Source organism: Pristiophorus japonicus, chromosome 6, assembly GCF_044704955.1.
Source record: "Pristiophorus japonicus isolate sPriJap1 chromosome 6, sPriJap1.hap1, whole genome shotgun sequence".
Taxonomy (NCBI): domain Eukaryota; kingdom Metazoa; phylum Chordata; class Chondrichthyes; family Pristiophoridae; genus Pristiophorus; species Pristiophorus japonicus.
In genome coordinates, this window is record NC_091982.1 from 181,872,767 (window position 1) to 181,891,508 (window position 18,742).

The 18,742-nt window shown below is 45.1% G+C and overlaps 1 protein-coding gene across 3 annotated transcripts in view; it reads left to right on the forward strand.

The window, feature by feature from the left end:
• The window catches only part of dis3l2 (DIS3 like 3'-5' exoribonuclease 2), a 437,600-nt gene that overhangs the window by 161,954 nt on the left and 256,904 nt on the right, over window positions 1-18,742 (forward strand). For all 3 annotated transcript variants that reach the window (XM_070883462.1, XM_070883465.1, XM_070883463.1), the window contains exon 9: window positions 8,450-8,623. In XM_070883462.1, coding sequence (XP_070739563.1) covers window positions 8,450-8,623 — 174 coding nt within the window. The remainder of the gene's footprint in view (window positions 1-8,449; window positions 8,624-18,742) is intronic.

Below are 18,742 nucleotides of genomic sequence, written 5' to 3' on the forward strand. Positions count from 1 at the left end.
ATTTTCCAGGGAGAATCCATGATGCATACATCTTGCATGAGAGCACTGTCTTGGACCTGTTTAAGAGTCAGCCGCAAGGTCACTGCTGGATGCTGGGGGATAAAGGATACGGCCGTGCCAGCTGGCTCATGACACCCCTGCGGAAGACTCAAGACAGAAGCTGAGAAGCGCTACAATGGAAGCCATATAACCACATGCAAAATCGTCGAAAAGACAATTGGAGTGCTGAAGCAACGCTTCCGATGTCTGGACCACTCGGAGGTAGCCTGCAATACCATCCTGAACAGGTAGCTAAGTTTGTTGTGTGTTGCATGTTGCACAACTTCGCCGTCCAGTGGGGACAGGAATTTCCAGATGGGACTGCCGGACCACCTCAGGAGAGAGGGGTGGAGGAAGAGGAAGACAGGGACATCGAGGAGGGCAAGGTTGAGGAGCCTGGCCACCCCCTCTCCCCGCCCTCCCCCCAAACTTTAGCGACTGAAAAACTGATAAGTCAGCAGCTCATAAATGAACGCTTTGCTTGAACGTTGAGAGTTACGTTTCACCCTTGTATGGCCATGTATGTAACCCTTACAATCAATGATTGTTACCCCTCATTTTCCAAAATAATTGCACCAGAATGGTTCAGTTGAATAATAATTTTTTATACATTTTGAAATTTAACAAGTTTAAGATTTTAAATAAAATTATTTTTCAATTAAATCTGATGCATAACAAACCCAACATTAACAACAACAACAACAACCTGTACAACAACACTCCCCCCACCCCACACCCTTCAAGGATTCTGCCTGCGGCCACCTTTCCCAACACCTTTCCTCCCCAAACCCCCCCACCCGACCCTTGGCCCTGCCCTTCTCCTCCCGTTATTAATACCCCTGGCCCTGCCCATGTTGGGACCAGGACATGGTGCAGCAGAGCACCTCGAGCGCAGCTGCTGGGGGGGGGGGGGGGGCGAGATTGCAGCGCTATGTGTGGGGGCTCTGAAGCTGGCAGTGTTGAGGACCCATCTTCAAAGTTGGAAGAAATTACTTTCTCCAGACAATCACGTGCTGTCGCCATTGGTTGTATGCCACCTCGGGGTGCAGTGCCATATCCCGAGACCATCAGTTACCGCATGGCATTGACTGACTCATTGTTCTTGCTCACTGCCGCAATCAGCTCCGCCATGTCCTCCAATTGACGGGCTGACAATGTGGCGATGTTGTCGGACAATCCACCAATGGCCTGGAGGAGCTATCGACCCACGTCGATGCTTGCCTAGACAATCCCACCATGTCCAGGTTAGCATCTGCCTGTCGTGTAGTGCTCCCGCCTTGCTGGATCAGCCGCCGCGGATTCAGCATGGGGGTCGGAACCCTCGGTGTGCGTTGCTGCATGCCGCTTGGTCCCGCTACCTCGGATCGGAATCCAGGCAAATTGGATTCGGATGAGGAACCGGGGCTGTAGGTAGAGAGGACCCTTCAAAGTCCCACCCCATCCCCCCATCCTCCTTCACCACCACTGCCACAAAAGTTTGAGGAGTGTCGACGTGATGTATGTCCTCCTCTACCACCACCTCCTCCTCGGATAGGTCCTCTTCTGCAGCTCTCATGGGAGGGACGATTGGTGCAGATGGCTGCTGCTGCTCCTCCTCCTCTGCAACTGTAAAACATAATAGTGGTTAGCAGCAGCAGAGGGGAGGGGTCAGAGGTGACACGAGTACACTCACGTTGCGCAGGCTTATGTAGAGGAGCAACACCGTATTACCGAGAATCATTACATGAAACTATCATAAACAGAGTAGACAGAAACTGTATGACATAACAAAAACTTGAAGTCCCAAACAATATGTTGCTTTCCAAGTGGCAAAGTGTGATCATCCAAAAGTTATGGTTCATGTCAGAACTAACAACATGTTGTGGTCTTAGCATTGCATTACATTCTATTGACATAACATTGAATTACATGACTGCAGCACAGCCCGGGGATTATGCAGGACTTGCCCTCCACAAGCACCGGTTCACCACCAACACGTGTGGCCGAACGATCATGCGTGCCCGTCAGAGCTGCAGTGTGCTCCTCCGGGTCCGTCAGTTGAACCACCTTCGGTGGACCTCTGCCCGTCTTGCAGAGCTCGGCCCTATTGCTGGCTAATTTTTTCTGCAAACGTGACAAAAGCTATGTGTAAACTAATTTCACAGCTACTATTACGGAACACATAGATAGACATCCCCAATTAACGATCCCCAATCCTTTCCTCCATGATGGACCATTTATGTACCATTAGGACACAAGTGATGCATGATGAACACATCTAAATGCAGAAGGCTAGCGCAATGAGATTGATGGGAAATAATGCATGACACCAAGCTTTACAACATCATAAAATGTGGCAGATCTACATTAAGAGTAATTAGTCAGTGCATGATACAAGTTATTACTTCCTCTCGTCAACCCAATGATATCGTTCCACCGCTTGCAGCACTGGCAATCTATATTAACGACTTGGATGAAGGGACCGGGTGTAACGTAGCCAAGTTTGCTAACGATACAAAGATGGGAGGAAAAGCAATCTGTGAGGAGGACACAAAAAACCTGCAAAAGGACATAGACAGGCTAAGTGAGTGGGCAAAAATTTGGCAGATGGAGTATAATGTTGGAAAGTGTGAGGTCATGCACTTTGGCAGAAAAAAATCGAAGAGCAAGTTATTATTTAAATGGAGAAAAATTGCAAAGTGCTGCAGTACAGTGGGACCTGGGGGTCCTGGTGCATGAAACACAAAAGGATAGTATACAGGTACAGCAAGTGATCAGGAAGGCCAATGGAATCTTGGCCTTTATTGCAAAGGGGATGGAGTATACAATCAGGGAAGTCTTGCTACAGTTACGCAGGGTATTGGTGAGGCCACACCTGGAATACTGCGCATAGTTTTGATTTCCATATTTACGAAAGGATATACTTGCTTTGGAGGCAGTTCAGAGAAGGTTCACTAGGTTGATTTTGGAGATGAGGGGTTTGACTTATGAAAGGTTGAGTAGGTTGAGGCCTCTACTCATTGGAATGCAGAAGAATGAGAGGCATTCTTATCGAAACGTATAAGATTATGAGGGGGCTTAACAAGGTGGATGCAGAGAGGATGTTTCCACTGATGGAAGAGACTAGAACTAGAGTGTCTGATCTTAGAATAAGGGGCCGCTCATTTAAAATAGTGATGAGGTGGAATTTCTTCTCAGAGAGTTGTTAATCTGTGGAATTTGCTGCCTCAGAGAGCTGTGGAAGCTGGGTCATTGAATAAATTTAAGACAGAGATAGACAGTTTCTTAACCGATAAAGGAATAAGGGGTTATGGGGAATGGGCAGGGAAGTGGACCTGAGTCCATGATCGGATCAGCTATGATCGTATTGAATGGCGAAGCAGGCTCGAGGGGCCATATGGCCTACTCCTGCTCTTATTTCTTATGTTCTTATGGTTTGCTCCCCGCATGACGGGTGCAGCAGATGACACCGCTTTTGCAATCTCTCGCCAGATTCGTTGATATTCAAGAGGGGCAGGTTTTACGCACTCACCCTGGGTTAACCTCGACCTCATGAACTAGTGCTATTTGTGCCTCCTCTGAGAAGCGTGTGGCCTCCTTCCACCTAGCTCTCTCTCCACCTTCATCTCTTCTTCTTGCATTATATATATATTATGTTTATATATATAAATAATTTATAAAATATATTTTGATTTATATATTTATTATTATACTTTATTTTATATTTTTGTATCTTGCTGGTCAAAATGCCTCCTCTGTGTCTCTCTGTCTCTCTCCAAACTTCTCTCTCTCTTCTATGTTGCCTCTCCTTTGCACATGTGCAGGTTGAACTTTGACCCCCAGAAATTGCGGGGAAAACTGTGCATGCGCAGACGCCCATTGCTAGGTAGGCACCAGCCTTACTAAAGGAAAAATACCATCGCTGCCAGAGGAGTAACGCGCCCGCCCACTATTGCCACCGCTGAAATAAAATAGGTGAAACTTGTGGATTCGGATTTTTACAGTATTCCGGCAGTTCTAAAGACACAACCGCCGGAATACCGCTAAGATTTAGGTGGTGCTGGTATTAATGGAAATTCCAACCCATAGTGTTTTAAAGCATTTGTATTATTCAATATACTAAAAGGTGTTTTGTGTAGCTCAAGTTTTTTATGTTGCCATAGTCAATTCAGTGAAATGGGATCTTTTCATTCTTCATGCATTATAAATAGCAACTACAATGGGAACTGCTGAATAATCCCAAATACAAACAGGGTGCATGATAGCTTACATCCATCCATGTATAATAAAGTCTTGCATACGGTATGCACTTATAGTCCATAAAGCGTACTTCCCATTGTCATGATATTTGTTTAATGCTTTAATGTCAACATTTACAATGCAACCTGCCTATGTAAACGTTATAATGGCAATTTTGTCACAATACAGTTGTCGGCTCTCGCCACTGGTGGTGCTGTGATGTATGTGGCACACTTTCTCATGGTGAGATTTTTTTCTCACCTTTTTTTTATTATTGTTTTGGAATTTTCTGTTTATTGGGTTTAAAGTAGTGTTTTGGGGTTTTCCACCTGATGAACAGATTACTGAGGAGTTCCTTGCCATTTGCAGGTCTAACCCCTACAATTTCCAGCTACCTGAATTAGGGCTGAGGTCTACCCAAATCCTACCCACCCTGTTTTGCTTCCTCTGGTCAAAATATGACTTGCGTCTAATTAGCTTACCTGTCCTGTTTGCTTTCCATAGTGGCTGATCACAAGCCTAGTACCTGAGTCTTATGCCCCCCTCCTCCCACATTATGACCAGCAAGCTCTGATTTAACGACATCTTAGGCTTTGCAATCCTATGTCCTCTGACCCCCGCCTCTGTATAAATTTATGTTCACTGTTCCATTAGTTTATTGATTTGTTGACATGTCCACTGCTCTATTAATAAAAAGAAAGAAAGACTTGAATTTATATTGTGCTGGTCCCTGCCACCTCACGGATGACTCAAAGCGCTTTACAGACAATGAAGCGCTTTTGGAATGTTGCCACTATTGTAATGTGGGAAATGCAGCAGCCATTTTGCACACAGCGAACTCCCACAAACAGTATTAGTTTCTTGGTGTGTCCACTGGTCTATGAATTTATTAATTCATGCTGCCCACTTCTCCATTTAATTCACTGGAGTCTGCTGCTCCACCCATTTAATTCACTGGTACTTGAGGCCCATCCTTTGTCAGTTCACTAATTCACTGGTGCCTACCTAACAGTGCTGCAATGTTCATCAGTCTCCTTTCTTTGTTGCGAGTGTGTCATGATGCTTTCCTTTGTTCAGTCTTGTGATTGTATGGTCTCCAAAATAAAACCAGTAATACATTTTGTTCTCATTTAAATTCTCATCTTATTTTTTTTAATTTCTTTGTTGTTACATTAGTTGCTTTTGTTGTCCACTATGTTAGGGTGTACTGGGAATTTTGAGTTAAAATATTTCAACACTAGAATGGGAGTTTAACAAGTTTAAAAAGTAATAGATTCTGTTTGCAACTTTTAAATTCTTGTGTGAATCAGTTCTGCGTCAGAACGTCTGAGATTTTTAACAGGTGGACTATGATGAGATAATGCATCGATAAAATCCATGTTAAATTAGAAAATCCAGCTCAGGATATTCATAAAATATGCCAGTAATAAGCTGTAATGAACATCTAAGTGAATTAGGCCTACTTCACTTGCAAATTGGATTGAACACATTTGTACTATTTAAATGCCACAAAACCATTTTTTGCTAATTTTAATGGTTAAATGTATGATTCGCTCATTGAACTCTCTTGCAAAGAGTTTTTCTTTTTCACCTGTATTTGCTCCATCCCTTAACTACATAAGCCTGTTCCTTCCTCCTGCTTCGTCTCCATGTTTTTTTTTATATTGCAAAGCATCTGAGACATCCTTCCAGTGTGGTGTGCTGTACAAATGCAATTTATCAACTCAAAATTTGTGTGCAGAAACTCTCATGTGTTTCAAGTTTGACTGCTAAACATACCTGTGGTCTAAGATTGTCATTGAAAAGTAGCTTCTCCATTTACAATAGAGGAATTGGGTCAGTACTATCGCTATGTATCTGTGCTGTGCTCTTTTAGAGCTTAGTGGTGTGGTACAGTGACTAAGACCAGGTTGGACTGATGCATGGTTATTGCCACACTCATTGACAGTGTGGTAGTTATGTTTTGTTACTTATAAGTGATAGTTGTATGGAAGTTTCATTTTGAAATATCTAAACATTTTTACATTTAGAAAGGTTTAACTGCTAATTTGTATGCATGGAGTGCAGAATAATAGGTTAAAACATATTTAATTTCACTTGTGGGTATTTCCCGAGCATTGCTTATTGAAAGTTTGTGAAAATGGTTTCAGTTACCAATTTTATTTTAGTAGTTGGTTGTCTGTGTGTGCCTTTCTGTTTGTTTTGTCTCTGGCTTTTCTGTTGTTTATTTTTCACATTCTTTCTGTTTTCTTCTCCTTTTCATTCTGCAAAGCCTCTCCTCCACTATCCAGCTCATTGGGACTGCTCTCACTTGGTTCCACTCTTACCAATCCAGTTGTGGCTTCTATTCCCACCATGCCCTCTGGAGTCCCCCAAGTATTTAATCTTGGACACCTCCTAATTCTTAGCTACATGCTGCCCTTTAGTTTTGTTTTATTCGTTCACAGGATGTGGGTGTCACTGGCAAGGCCAGCATTTATTGTCCATCCCTAATTGCCCTTGAGAAGGTGAGGGTGACATCATCCAGAGACTGGTTCCACATGTACATGTACACTAACATGTACAGCTCTACCTCACCACCATCTCAATCAACCCCGCCACTGTGTTGTCAGCTTGATTGTCCAAAATGCAGTTCTGGATGAACCGCAATTACCTCCAATTAAACATTGAGAACAGGAAGACTAAAGCTATTGACTTTTGATTCCCACCACCGATTCCATCGTCCTCCCCGACCACTGTTTCTTGTTACCTCTGGTGTCCCCCAAGGATCTATCCTAGGCCCCCTCCTATTTCTCATCTACATGTTGCCCCTTGGTGACACCATCCGAAAACACAGCGTCAGTTTCCACATGTAAGCTGATGACACCCAGCTCTACCTCACCACCACTTCTCTTGACCCGACCTCAGTCTCTAAACTATCAGACTGCTTGTTCGACATCGACATCCAGTTCTGGATGAGCAGAAATATTCTCCAATTATTGGGAAGACCGAAGCCATTGTTTTCGGTCCCAACCACAAACTCCGTTCCCTAGACACTGACTCCATCCTTCTCCCCAACTTCTGTCTGAGGCTGAACTAGACTGATCGCAACCTTGTGTCATATTTGACCCTGAAATTAGCTTTCGGCCACATATCCGCAGCATAACTAAGATCGTCTATTTCCATCTCCGTAACATAATTTGTCTCCGCTCTTGCCTCGGCTCATCCACTGCTGAAGCCCCCATCCGTGCCTTTGTTACCTCTAGACTTGACTATTCCAACGCACTCCTGGCTGGCCTCCCACATTCTACCCTACGTAAACTAGAGGTGATCCAAAACTCGGCTGCCCTTGTTCTAACTCACACCAAGTCCTGCTCACCCATCACCCCTGTGCTCGCTGACCTACATTGGCTCCTGGCTGAGCAACGCCTTGATTTCAAAATTCTCATCCTTGTTTTCAAATCCCTCCAAGACCTTGTCCCCTCTCTATCTCTGTAATCTCCTCCAGCCCCACAACCCCCTGAGATGGCTGAGTTCCTCTAATTCTGCCTTCTTGAGCATCCCTGATTATAATCACTATAACCATTGGTGGCTGTGCCTTCTGTTGTCTAGGCCCTAAGCTCTGGAATTCCCTGCCTAAACCTCTCCGCCTCTCTACCTCTCTTTCCTTCTTCAAGACGCTCCTTAAAACCTACCTCTTTGATCAAGCTTTTGGTCACATGCCCTAATTTCTCCTTATGCGGCTTATCTCGTAATGCTCCTGTGAAGCGCCTTGGGATGTTTCACTACATTAAAAGTGCTATATAAATGCAAATTGTTGTTGTTAAGACTCTCCTTAAAACCTACAACTTTGACCATGCTTTCAGTTACGCCTCCTAATAGCTCTGCATTCAGCTTAATGCCAATTATTGTTTGATTACCCTCCTGCGGAATGCCTTGAGATGCTTTCCTATGTTAAAAGCGGTGTATAAATGCAATTTGATGTTGAGTCAGTGGTGCGAATGCGGAATTAATAAGTCTAATGGTGCGAGGAAGTTAATGCAGTGTTAGCTGAGATTTAATCCTTAACCACGGTGCTTAACCAGCTTGGCAAAGCATTATGGCAATTCTGTTAAAGGATTGAGACCTTTGAAACAAATGGGAAGTAATAAAGGCAATGTCGAAGTGGAATGCACTATACAAATTTGCTTGTTTTGTGTTTATTTGTAAACAGGCATTTGACCAAAAGTCTAGGACAGGCTGGTGAAATTGAACCTGAAACTGAGGGCATCCTTATAGAGTATGATGTGGATTTCTCAGACTTCTCTGATGAGGTTCTGGAATGTCTACCAAAATTTCTACCATGGACCATCCCAAATGAAGAGTTTAGAAAACGTAAAGATTTACGGTAAGTATCTGTTAAAAAATAAAAGCAAATTGTAGTGCTGTATTTAGTTGACCTGTACAATAGGCTTTCATTTATGCATCTTTTTGAAGATTGAAACTTAAACTAGAGATTTGGCCATCCTTAGAAGTGGTTTATTGCAGGGGGTGAGGGGCAGGGTGAGCAGGCAGTGGTGGAGGGTAATACTGTAAGATTGTAGCTGTTAGTGGAATCTAAATCCTGGATGCTGAGGGTTAAATTTGAAGCAAGCAAAGAATGTATTTCACAGCCAGCAGGCATCCAATGAATAAGGCTTCAACCTCCAAAAACAAGTACTTCAAGTAAGTTTTTATAACCATATATGTTTTGTTTTTTAACTAAACATTTTATTGTGTTGAGTAATAATTTTACAGCATTACTGCCCAATTTATGGGTATGGGATTGACCTCTAGTCCTAAAGACAGTAATTTTATAGGTGTTTGTATGGGTGTTACGTGTTAGCTTGGTTCGGTTGGTTTCATTTTTACCTGACCCAATAAGGCTTCAACCTCCAAAAACAAGTACTTCAAATAAGTTTTTATAACCACATATGTTTTGTTTTTTAACTAAACATTTTATTGTGTTCAAGCCCCATGCCAGAACTTGAGAAAATAATCTAGGCTGATGCTTTAGTACGGAACTGACTTGTAAGAGCCTTCTTTCAGATGAGTTAGAAATGATAGAATCATAGAAATTTACAGCACGGAAGGAGGCTATTTCGGCCCATTGTGTCTGCGCCAGCAGACCAAGAGATATACAGCCTAATCCCACTTTCCAGCTCTTGATCCATAGACCTGTAGGTTACGGCAGTTTAAGTGCACATCCAAGAATCTTTTAATTGTGGTGAGGGTTCCTGGCTCTACCATATAAGATAATGAGGGGGCTCGACAAGATGGATGCAGAGATTACATTTCCACTAATATAAGAAACTAAAACTAGGGGGCATAGTCTCAGAATAAGGGGCTGCCCATTTAAAACTGAGATGAGGGTTGTAAATCTGTGGAATTCTCTGCCCCAGAGAGCTGTGGAGGCTGGGTCATTGAATATATTTAAGGCAGAGACAGATTTTTGAACAATAAGAGAATAAAGAGTTATGGGGAGCGGACAGGGAAGTGCGTTCCAGACTCCCATCACCTTCTGGGTGAAGAAATTCCCCCTCATATCTCCTCTAAACCTCCCCCCAATTACCTTAAATCTATGCCCCCTGGTTGTTGACCCCTCTGCCAAGGGAAACAGGTCAAGAACACAAGAAATAGGAGCAGGAGTAAGCCATTTGACCTCTCGAGCCTGCTCCGTCACTTAATAAGATCATGGCTGATCTGATCAGGGACTCAGCTCCATTTCCCTGCCCGCTCCCCATAACCCTTTATTCCCTTATCGCTCAAAAATCTGTCTATCTCCGCCTTAAATTTATTCAATGACCCAGCCTCCACAGCTCTCTGGGGCAGAGAATTCCACAGATTGAGAACCCTCTGAGAGAAGAAATTCCTTCTCATCTCAGTTTTAAATGGGCAGCCCCTTATTCTGAGACTATGCCCCCTAGTTTTAGTTTCTCCGATGAGTGGAAATGTAATCTCTGCATCCATCTTGTCGAGCCCCCTCATTGGGCTCAAGTTTCGGACTCCCGCTAGAACGGCGCACATCGGAGAGGCCCACCTAATTTGTAGAACAAAAATTGCGCCGAATACTTACCTTGCGATTCTCCAATAGCTGTAGGCCCATTTCCAGCTCGGCGCTGCGCAGCAGGAGCTGCTGGGGGCGGAGCTACAGTCCTGCGCCAAAAACAGTGCCGGCAGCTGCGCGTATGCGCACAGTAGCTCCCGGCCATCCCAGCGCGTCCTGTCTCCGGGCGACGACCCTATCCCAGGCCGAAGGGACATCGTCCCTATCCCTGGCCGAGTGGCCTGACACCGCTTACCTCGTCGTTGACGGGACCCGCCTGCCCGGCCTCTTGCTGGGGGCAGGCCCCACCCGAAGTGCCGTCGTCAACGGTGGCCCGGCATCTGCTGCGTGCAGGTCCCACCCGAAGTCCTCGGCGCGGCCCGGCTTCTTCGTTGGCGGCAGGGCCCACCCGCCCGGCCTCTCGCTGGGAGCGTGCCCCGCCTGAAGCATTAGCGGCGGCGACAGCCCAACATCTGTTGCGTGCGGGCCCCGCCCGAAGTCCTCGGCGCGGCGCGGCTTCTTCATTGGCAGTGGGGCCCACCCGCCTGGCCTCTCGCTGGGGGCGGGTCCCACCCGAAGTCCTCGGCGGGGCCCGCTCAGCTTTCCCCCGTTCATTATCTTCTCCCCCTTCCCCGTTCATCATCTCACGGCACCCCCCCCCCCCTCGTGTTCATCATCATCTCTCTTCCCCCCCACCCATTCATCATCTTCGCTTTCCCCCCCTCCCGTTCATCATCTTACCCCTCCTCCCCGTTCATCTCCCCCCCCCCCCACCCCCCGTTCATCTTCCCACTCCTCCCCGTTCATCTTCCCATCTTCCCCCCCCCCCCCCCCCCCCCCCCGGTCATCTTCCCCCTCCCCTCCCCCCGGTCATCTTCCGCCTCCCCTCCCCCCGTTCATCTTCCCCCTCCCCCCATTCATCTTCCCCCCCGTTCATCTTCCCCCTCCCCCCGTTCATCTTCCCCCTCCCCCCCCTCCATCCTCCCCCCCCTCCATCCTCCCCCCCGTTCATCCCCCCCCCCCGTTCATCCCCCCCCCCCCGTTCATCTCCCCCCCTCCCCCCGTTCATCTTCCCCCTCCCCTCCCTCCCCCTGTTCATCATCCCCCTCCCCCCCCCACGGTTCATCTTCCCCCTCCCCCCCGTTCATCTTCCCCCTCCCCCCTTCCCCCCGTCCATCTTCGCCCTCCACCCCACCGTTCATCTTCCCCCTCCCCTCCTTCCCCCCGTTCATCTTCCCCCTCCCCTCCTTCCCCCCGTTCATCTTCGCCCTCCCCTCCTTCCCCCCGTTCATCTTCGCCCTTCCCCCCCCCGTTCATCTTCCCCCTCCCCCCCTCCTCCCCGTTCATCTTCCCCTTCCTCCCCGTTCATCTTCCCCCTCCCCCCCTCCTTCCCGTTCATCTTCCCCTTCCTCCCCGTTCATCTTCCCCCTCCCCCCCTCCTCCCCGTTCATCTTCCCCTTCCTCCCCGTTCATCTTCCCCCTCCCCCCTCCTCCCCGTTCATCTTCCCCCTCCCCCCCGTTCATCTTCTCTCCCCTGCACTCTTCTCTCCCCCCCCCTCCCCCTCCCCTCTCTTCTCCCCCCTCCCCTCTCTTCTCCTCGGTGCTGCAGTAGGTGAGTAGAAATAATGTTTTATTTAGTGAGTGATTTAAGCAATTTAAAAAAAAAAAATTTATTAATTTTTTTGGGTTGATTTATTGATTTATTTATCATTTATTATTGATGATGGCTCTTTATTTGTAAAAGTGAAGTGTTTAATGTTTGTAAACCCCCCCTTCTCCCCCCGCCCCTGCCCCCCCCAACTCTCGTTCTCTGCACCTGATTTTTCTGAGCGTACAAAAATCTACACTTACTGCATTCTAAGTTAGTTTGGAGTAAGTTTTCGTTGCCTAAAGTTGCAAAATAGGCGGAAGTGACTGGACACGCCCCCTTTTGAAAAAAAGATCTGTTCTAAAATGAAACTATTCTAACTCACTGGAGCAAACTAAATGCCGAGAATTGCAATTTCTAAGATGCTCCATTCTAAACTAGTTGCTCCAAAAAAATAGGAGCAACTCAGGCTGAAACTTGAGTCCATTATCTTATATGTTTCGATAAGATCACCTCTCATTCTTCTGAACTCCAGTGAATATAGACCCAACCTACTCGAGCTAAATTCATAAGTCAACCCCCTCATTTCTGGAATCAACCTAGTGAGCCTTCTCTGAACAGTCTCCAATACAAATTGTTAAACTAAGGACCCTTTTGTCTTTTTAGTGGATATAAAGCAGGGGTTCTCAATCTTTTTGTTACCGAGGCCGCCCTCCTGTATAATAAAACTTCCGCGGAACCCCTGTAACACAACACAAGTATTTTTTCAGTTTAAAAATGAGTTATTAGCAGCTCTATTACATCTTCCATTGAGAGGAATTTATTAAGTCCTAAATTTACATATGCAAAATACTGCAGATGCTGGAAATCTGAAATAAAAACAGAAAATGCTGGAAATACTCAGCAGGTCAGGCAGCATCTGTGGGGAGAGAAACACAGTTAATGTTTTAGGTCTAACGAAAGGTCATCGACCTGAAACGTTAACTCTGTTTCTTTCTCCACAGATGCTGCCTGACCTGCTGATTATTCCCAGCGTTTTCTGTTTTTATGCTAAATTTACATTATGTGCCCATTTGCTATCTAAAGTCTGTTCCACCCCATCAACCATTTTCTTAACAGGAAATGAACCAGGAGCAACAAATGCAGTGCTCACTACAGGCTCATTTCGGTGCACACTCGGTCAGACTACACTCAAATTCCAGGTCCACATCCTCCATTTTGGAAACAGAAATTTCCTCTTATTTCGATACCAAACCCCAACATGGCGGTGAAAGCCAGAGACTTGAATTAACAGCACCAGTAATGGCTGTGTCGGATGGCAAATGAGAGAAATGGAGAAATAAACAGGGCCTTCAGAGACTTTACCCACTTGATATCATTGTCATAAGTCCTTCAGTGATAAAGGCAGCCCATCTCTTTCCTCCTCATCAACCTTTTCACAAGTAGCCAGGGGTATCTCAAAGGACACGAATGCACAGACTCGGCCTATCCGTCTGTCAGAGACGCACATGGCCATGAATATAAAGCTCCAAGTCTAAGGTACGAGGAAAATTGTGATAACGTCTTCAGCTACTTTATTAACTCAGACTGAAGACGTTAAAGGAGAGAGTTGCAACAAATCCCGATTATTACAGCCCTGCCGCAAGCCCAGAGACTGGAAAGTCTCTTTCTTTCCACCCCTCTTTCTCTCCACCCCTCTTTCTCTGTTCTTGTCCCCCACCACTCCCTGCCCCTCCCCCCCTCTTTTAAGAGCAATTTAGATGGGCAATAAATGCCGGCCTTGCCAGCGACACCCACATCCCGTGAATGAATAAAGTAACTCCCAAGGCCATGTGGTGCATGCTCTCTCTCCGTTGACTGAGCCCCTTCCCCGTCTCAAGCACCAGTTTAATCAGGAAAGAATGGTCTTCTTTTCAAACGTGTGAGCGGCTTCCAAACGACACAAGGCGGCTCCGCACGAGGGGGAAATAAACGGTTGAAAGGAAGGCTCTCGCTACCTCGGCCCACGCAATGCCGAGCTAACTTGCAGATTTCCCCGCCCCCAACTCCGGTTTTAATCCCCCGGAAGAGAAGTTACAAGTCCCACTATTTTATTTAATGGTTAAAAGTGGTGAGTGGTTCATGAATGTGGAAGCGAATAGGACTGGATCAAACAAAATCTTAGAGATAAATACTGCTGTAAAAGTCAGTGACAAGCAAAGGGACTTGTCTAAGCGTTCAAATGGTTTCCAACAGGAAGAACCTGAATTGGCTACACACGCAGTTTTTGTATCGCTGAAACTATTCCACTCGTCTCACTATACAGAGGAGGCTACTGATGTTTACGCCATAATCGGTAGTCTTCCCTGTATATTGATGGGACAAACCAACTGGTGGACTCCTAAGGAGCTGCGGACTCCTGGTTGAGAATCCCGGATGTTAAGGATCCTATGACACTGTTTTGAGAAGAGCAGGGAATTTTCTCAGTGTCTTGTTGAACATTATAACCTCAACCAATACTACCATAAGCAGTTTAGCTAGTCTTTAATCTCATTAGTTGTTTGTGGGATCTTCGTGGGCAAAACTTCTGCTGCATTTGCTTACATACTTGATGACAGTCTAAAAAAAAAAGAAAAGTTCATTTGAGAAGAAATACCGTTGCGGATGTGCTGGGATGCCTTATAAGTGCAAGTTCTTTTAATAAGTTTTTGTGTGTTGTGTGTCAAATTATTACTGTAGTGCATTTCTAAATATCTCTGATTTTGATCATTGGAATAACACTTAATTAAACGCTGAACACCAGAAACAATTTTAGAAAAATGTGCTGGAACTCTTCAAAGCATGCAATGTGAGGAATATGTACAATGTCTGTTCATTTGTGGAATAGACGTAGTTCACATACTGGTAAATACGGCCAAGGTTCACAAAAGAAATAATATATCTATTGTATAAAACTTTCAGTACAATACTTTAATTCCAGTTGTTATTTTGTCAGGCCCAGATTTGAAATTTTGCATCCAGAAAAGGATGCTGTCTCAATCAAAAATGAGTACATCTCCATCACGATTTAATTATTCATCAGCCATAGGTTCAGGAAGACTCTCTCCCTGAAAATTACTTCTGCATTAGTTATAATGGCCCCAAGTTTCCACATGATTTGCTCCTGATTTTTAGGAGCAACTGGTGGAGAACGGAGTATCTTAGAAATCGGAATTCTCCACATTTAAGTTTTCTGCAGTTCTAGTCAGGTAGAACAGTTTCACTTTTGAACAGAATTTTTTTTTCAAAAGGGGGCGTGTCCGGCCACTGACGCCTGATTTGAAAGTTTCCACAGTGAAAACGTACTCCAAACTAACTTAGAATGGAGCAAGTGAAGATTTTTGTAGGCTTGAAAAAACCTTGTCTACACATTAAAAAATCAGGCGCAGGTTACAAATTAGGCGTCGGGAACGAGGTGGGGGGGGAGGGGGGGAAGGGAAGTCATTAAATTCTACAATAAATTCTTAGTTATACTTATACAAATATTATACAAATAAATCCAACCTGAATAAAAATTTATAAGCAAAGAAAAGATTAAATAAACCATGTTCCTACCTGTGTGAAAGTGCTTCAGGCAGGCCTTTCAGGCAGCGGTTTGCTGTTGGGCCCGACCGACGGCAGGAGGAGGGAGGGAGAAAGCTGCAAGAAGCCTCAGTGCTGATCATGGAAGGGCAATGTGGTTTTATTAAAAAATGTTAAAAATTGAACAGCTACAAAGAATTTGAATAGTCTCAAACAAGTGCATGTGTCCCGTTTATCACAGTCTATCTTTAATTACAGAATGCACTCCCTCACACACAGAAATATCAAGAAAATTAAAATGCAAGCCTTTGCAAGGGTTCAATAAACAAATTTTCACTTTTTCTGCAGCATTTTTTAAAATGGCCGAGTGCCAATGTTTACTTCAGACTGCGCATGCGCGAACGCTCCAACGCGCACGCGCAGGGTTGCCGGCACGAAAAAAACTCATTTAAATTGTACCCGCCCCCTTCTACTTACAAAATCGGCGCGAGTGGTAGGCTCTGCCCCCTGTGTGCCGCGCCAAGCAGACATCGAGCTGCAAAGCGCTCGAGAATAGCGCATTTTTTTTCAGGCGCCGTTTTCGGCTCGAAAAACGGGCGCCCAGCTCGGAGGGGCGCCTGTTTTGCCGCATGTGGAAACTTGGGGCCAATGAATTCATAAACATGCTGATGAATTTGCTTAAAATAATGCACAGAGGAAAACATTGAAATATATGTGCTTTTCCATTGACAAAACTAACACACTGTGAGGACAGGCCACTTGGCTAATACTTCCCAAATTCAAGAGCTTCGAGGAACGTTAGCTAATTAAGATATATTTTCACAATGAAGGTCTAAAGTGAGTTTAAATATCCATGCTGCAGCGTGACTCTCCAAGCCCCAAAACAAGTGTGAGGCTGACACTGTTTCCATAAATCTCCCTTAATATGCCACCTTCCCTCTGCTTTGATTGGTCTAGTCAGAGGTAACACCCGTTGATGCAAGAATAGAGGAGACGCAAGTTCTTTATTTTAAAAGATTTTGCCCAAAATGTCAACAATGTGATTGCTTTTGTTGAAGGGATTCTGTACACTGCAGAAGTTAACAAAAGAGAAAGATTTCATTTCTTATTAGGTACTTCACCGCCAGGAGAGGATTTTTATTCTTGTTAATCCCCAAGAAAACTCTGGCAAACCTACCTGGCAGAATTGTGATCCCATAGAGGAAGGTTATTGCATGTCTTAGAAATATGCAACATTGATATTTTGCATTTGCTTTGGGCACATTCTCATTTCCTTGGCTGAGGAAAGCTCGTGCTTGTATTTTCTTGTTTCCACTGATCATGATGGAGTTATGTCCTGGTATGTTATTTGTCTGAAGTGTGTTATGATGATCATACTCTTTGGAAGGGAGTTTTAGAACTCCTTGAGAAAAGAGCTGCTGCTATGTACCCATGTAGATGAGATAATTTCTATAGTGATTAGAGGGTTGACACCTTTTGTCTGCCTCTAGGTCTTTGGGGAGGTGAAAAGGTAGAAGACATATAGAGAGAAGGTAGTTTGAGGGACATACAGAGTGGGAGACATATATAAAGACAGAGAAGAACTGTGAAAGGCTTACAAAAAGAGCGATGAGAGAGAGGGCGAGAAACATAGAAACAAGAGAAAGCTATGTAAAGACAGAAAAAGAATAGAAGACAAAGACAATATTGTTTGCATTTCCCCAGTGAAAATCACATGGATAATTTATCTCTCAAGTAAATTCTCAAGCAATATCATCCGATGTGATTTGCCTCATGGAAATGCAAATGTATCCTATTTGTCTCGAGGTTGAACTCTCGTCAAACATGGAGGAAAGCCATATGGAAAAATGCAATTATGCACATTGGGAATTTTATATTGAATTGAATAGAGCCACTTTGGATATATTTTATTCAAATCCACATTACTTTAATTTAAAGTGGAATTATAAACCATTTTAATCGCATTTTTGCACTGCAAAAAGAGTTAAAATAAATCCCAAGTTTCTAAAAAAAAAAGTTATAAAACATTTTGAGAGTACTATTATGATACTGACACTGAATTTTCTTTTGTTCACTACAACACTTGGATAGTTTTCTTGTTGCTATGGTAATCTCAGTGTTGTGCGAGACATGCATGTAAGCAGTCATTTGGAAATTGACGATATTGGACTGCAATCAGCAGCTGGTATAATGGCTTTCAGACACAAAGATATTTTGGGAAAATTTGCCAATATAGATACCATATTGGTGCTCTCCACTCTCTCCTGCGACAGTTAGAACTGGTGCTCTCCACTCTCCCGTCCTTATATATATATCAGTAATTAACTTTTAGCATTGGTGTTGCCAATTTAAGTGTATCTAAGGGTTAAGTCATGGCAGGAGTGCTCGGACACGTGTTATGCTCCTCCTGTACTATGTGGGAAGTCAGGAACACTTCCGGTGTCCCTGACGACTACGTGTGCAGGAAGTGTGTCCGCCTCCAGCTCCTGACGGACCGCGTTGCGGAGCTGGAGCTGCGGGTGGATTCACTCTAGAGCATGCACGATGCTGAGAATGACGTGAATAGCACGTTTAGTGAGTTGGTCTTACCACAGGTAATGGGGCCACAGCCAGATAGGGAATGGAAGACCAACAGGAAGAGCAGTGCAGGCAAGGTAGTGCAGGGGTCCCCTGCTGTCATCCCCCTGCAAAACAGATACACTGCTTTGGGTACTGTTGAGGGGGATGACTCATCAGGGGAGAGCAGCAGCAGCCAAGTTCATGGCACCGTGGCTGGCTCTGCAGCACAGGAGGGCAGGAAAAAGAGTGGGAGAGCGATAGTGATAGGGGATTCAATTGTAAGGGGAATAGATAGGCGTTTCTGCGGCCGCAACCGAGACTCCAGGATGGTATGTTGCCTCCCTGGTGCAAGGGTCAAGGATGTCTCGGAGCGGGTGCAGGACATTCTGAAAAGGGAGGGTGAACAGCCAGTTGTTGTGATGCATATAGGTACCAATGATATAGGTAAAAAACGGGATGAGGTCTTAGGAGATGAATTTAGGGAGCTAGGAGTTAAATTAAAAAGTAGGACCTCAAAAGTAGGATTGCTACCAGTGCCACGCGCTAGTCAGAGTAGGAATCGCAGGATAGCTCAGATGAATACGTGGCTTGAGAAATGGTGCAGAAGGGAGAGATTCAAATTCCTGGGTCATTGGAACCGGTTCTGGGGGAGGTGGGACCAGTACAAACCGGACGGGTTGCACCTGGGCAGGATCGGAACCAATGTCCTCGGGGGAGTGTTTGCTAGTGCTGTTGGGGAGGAGTTAAACTAATAT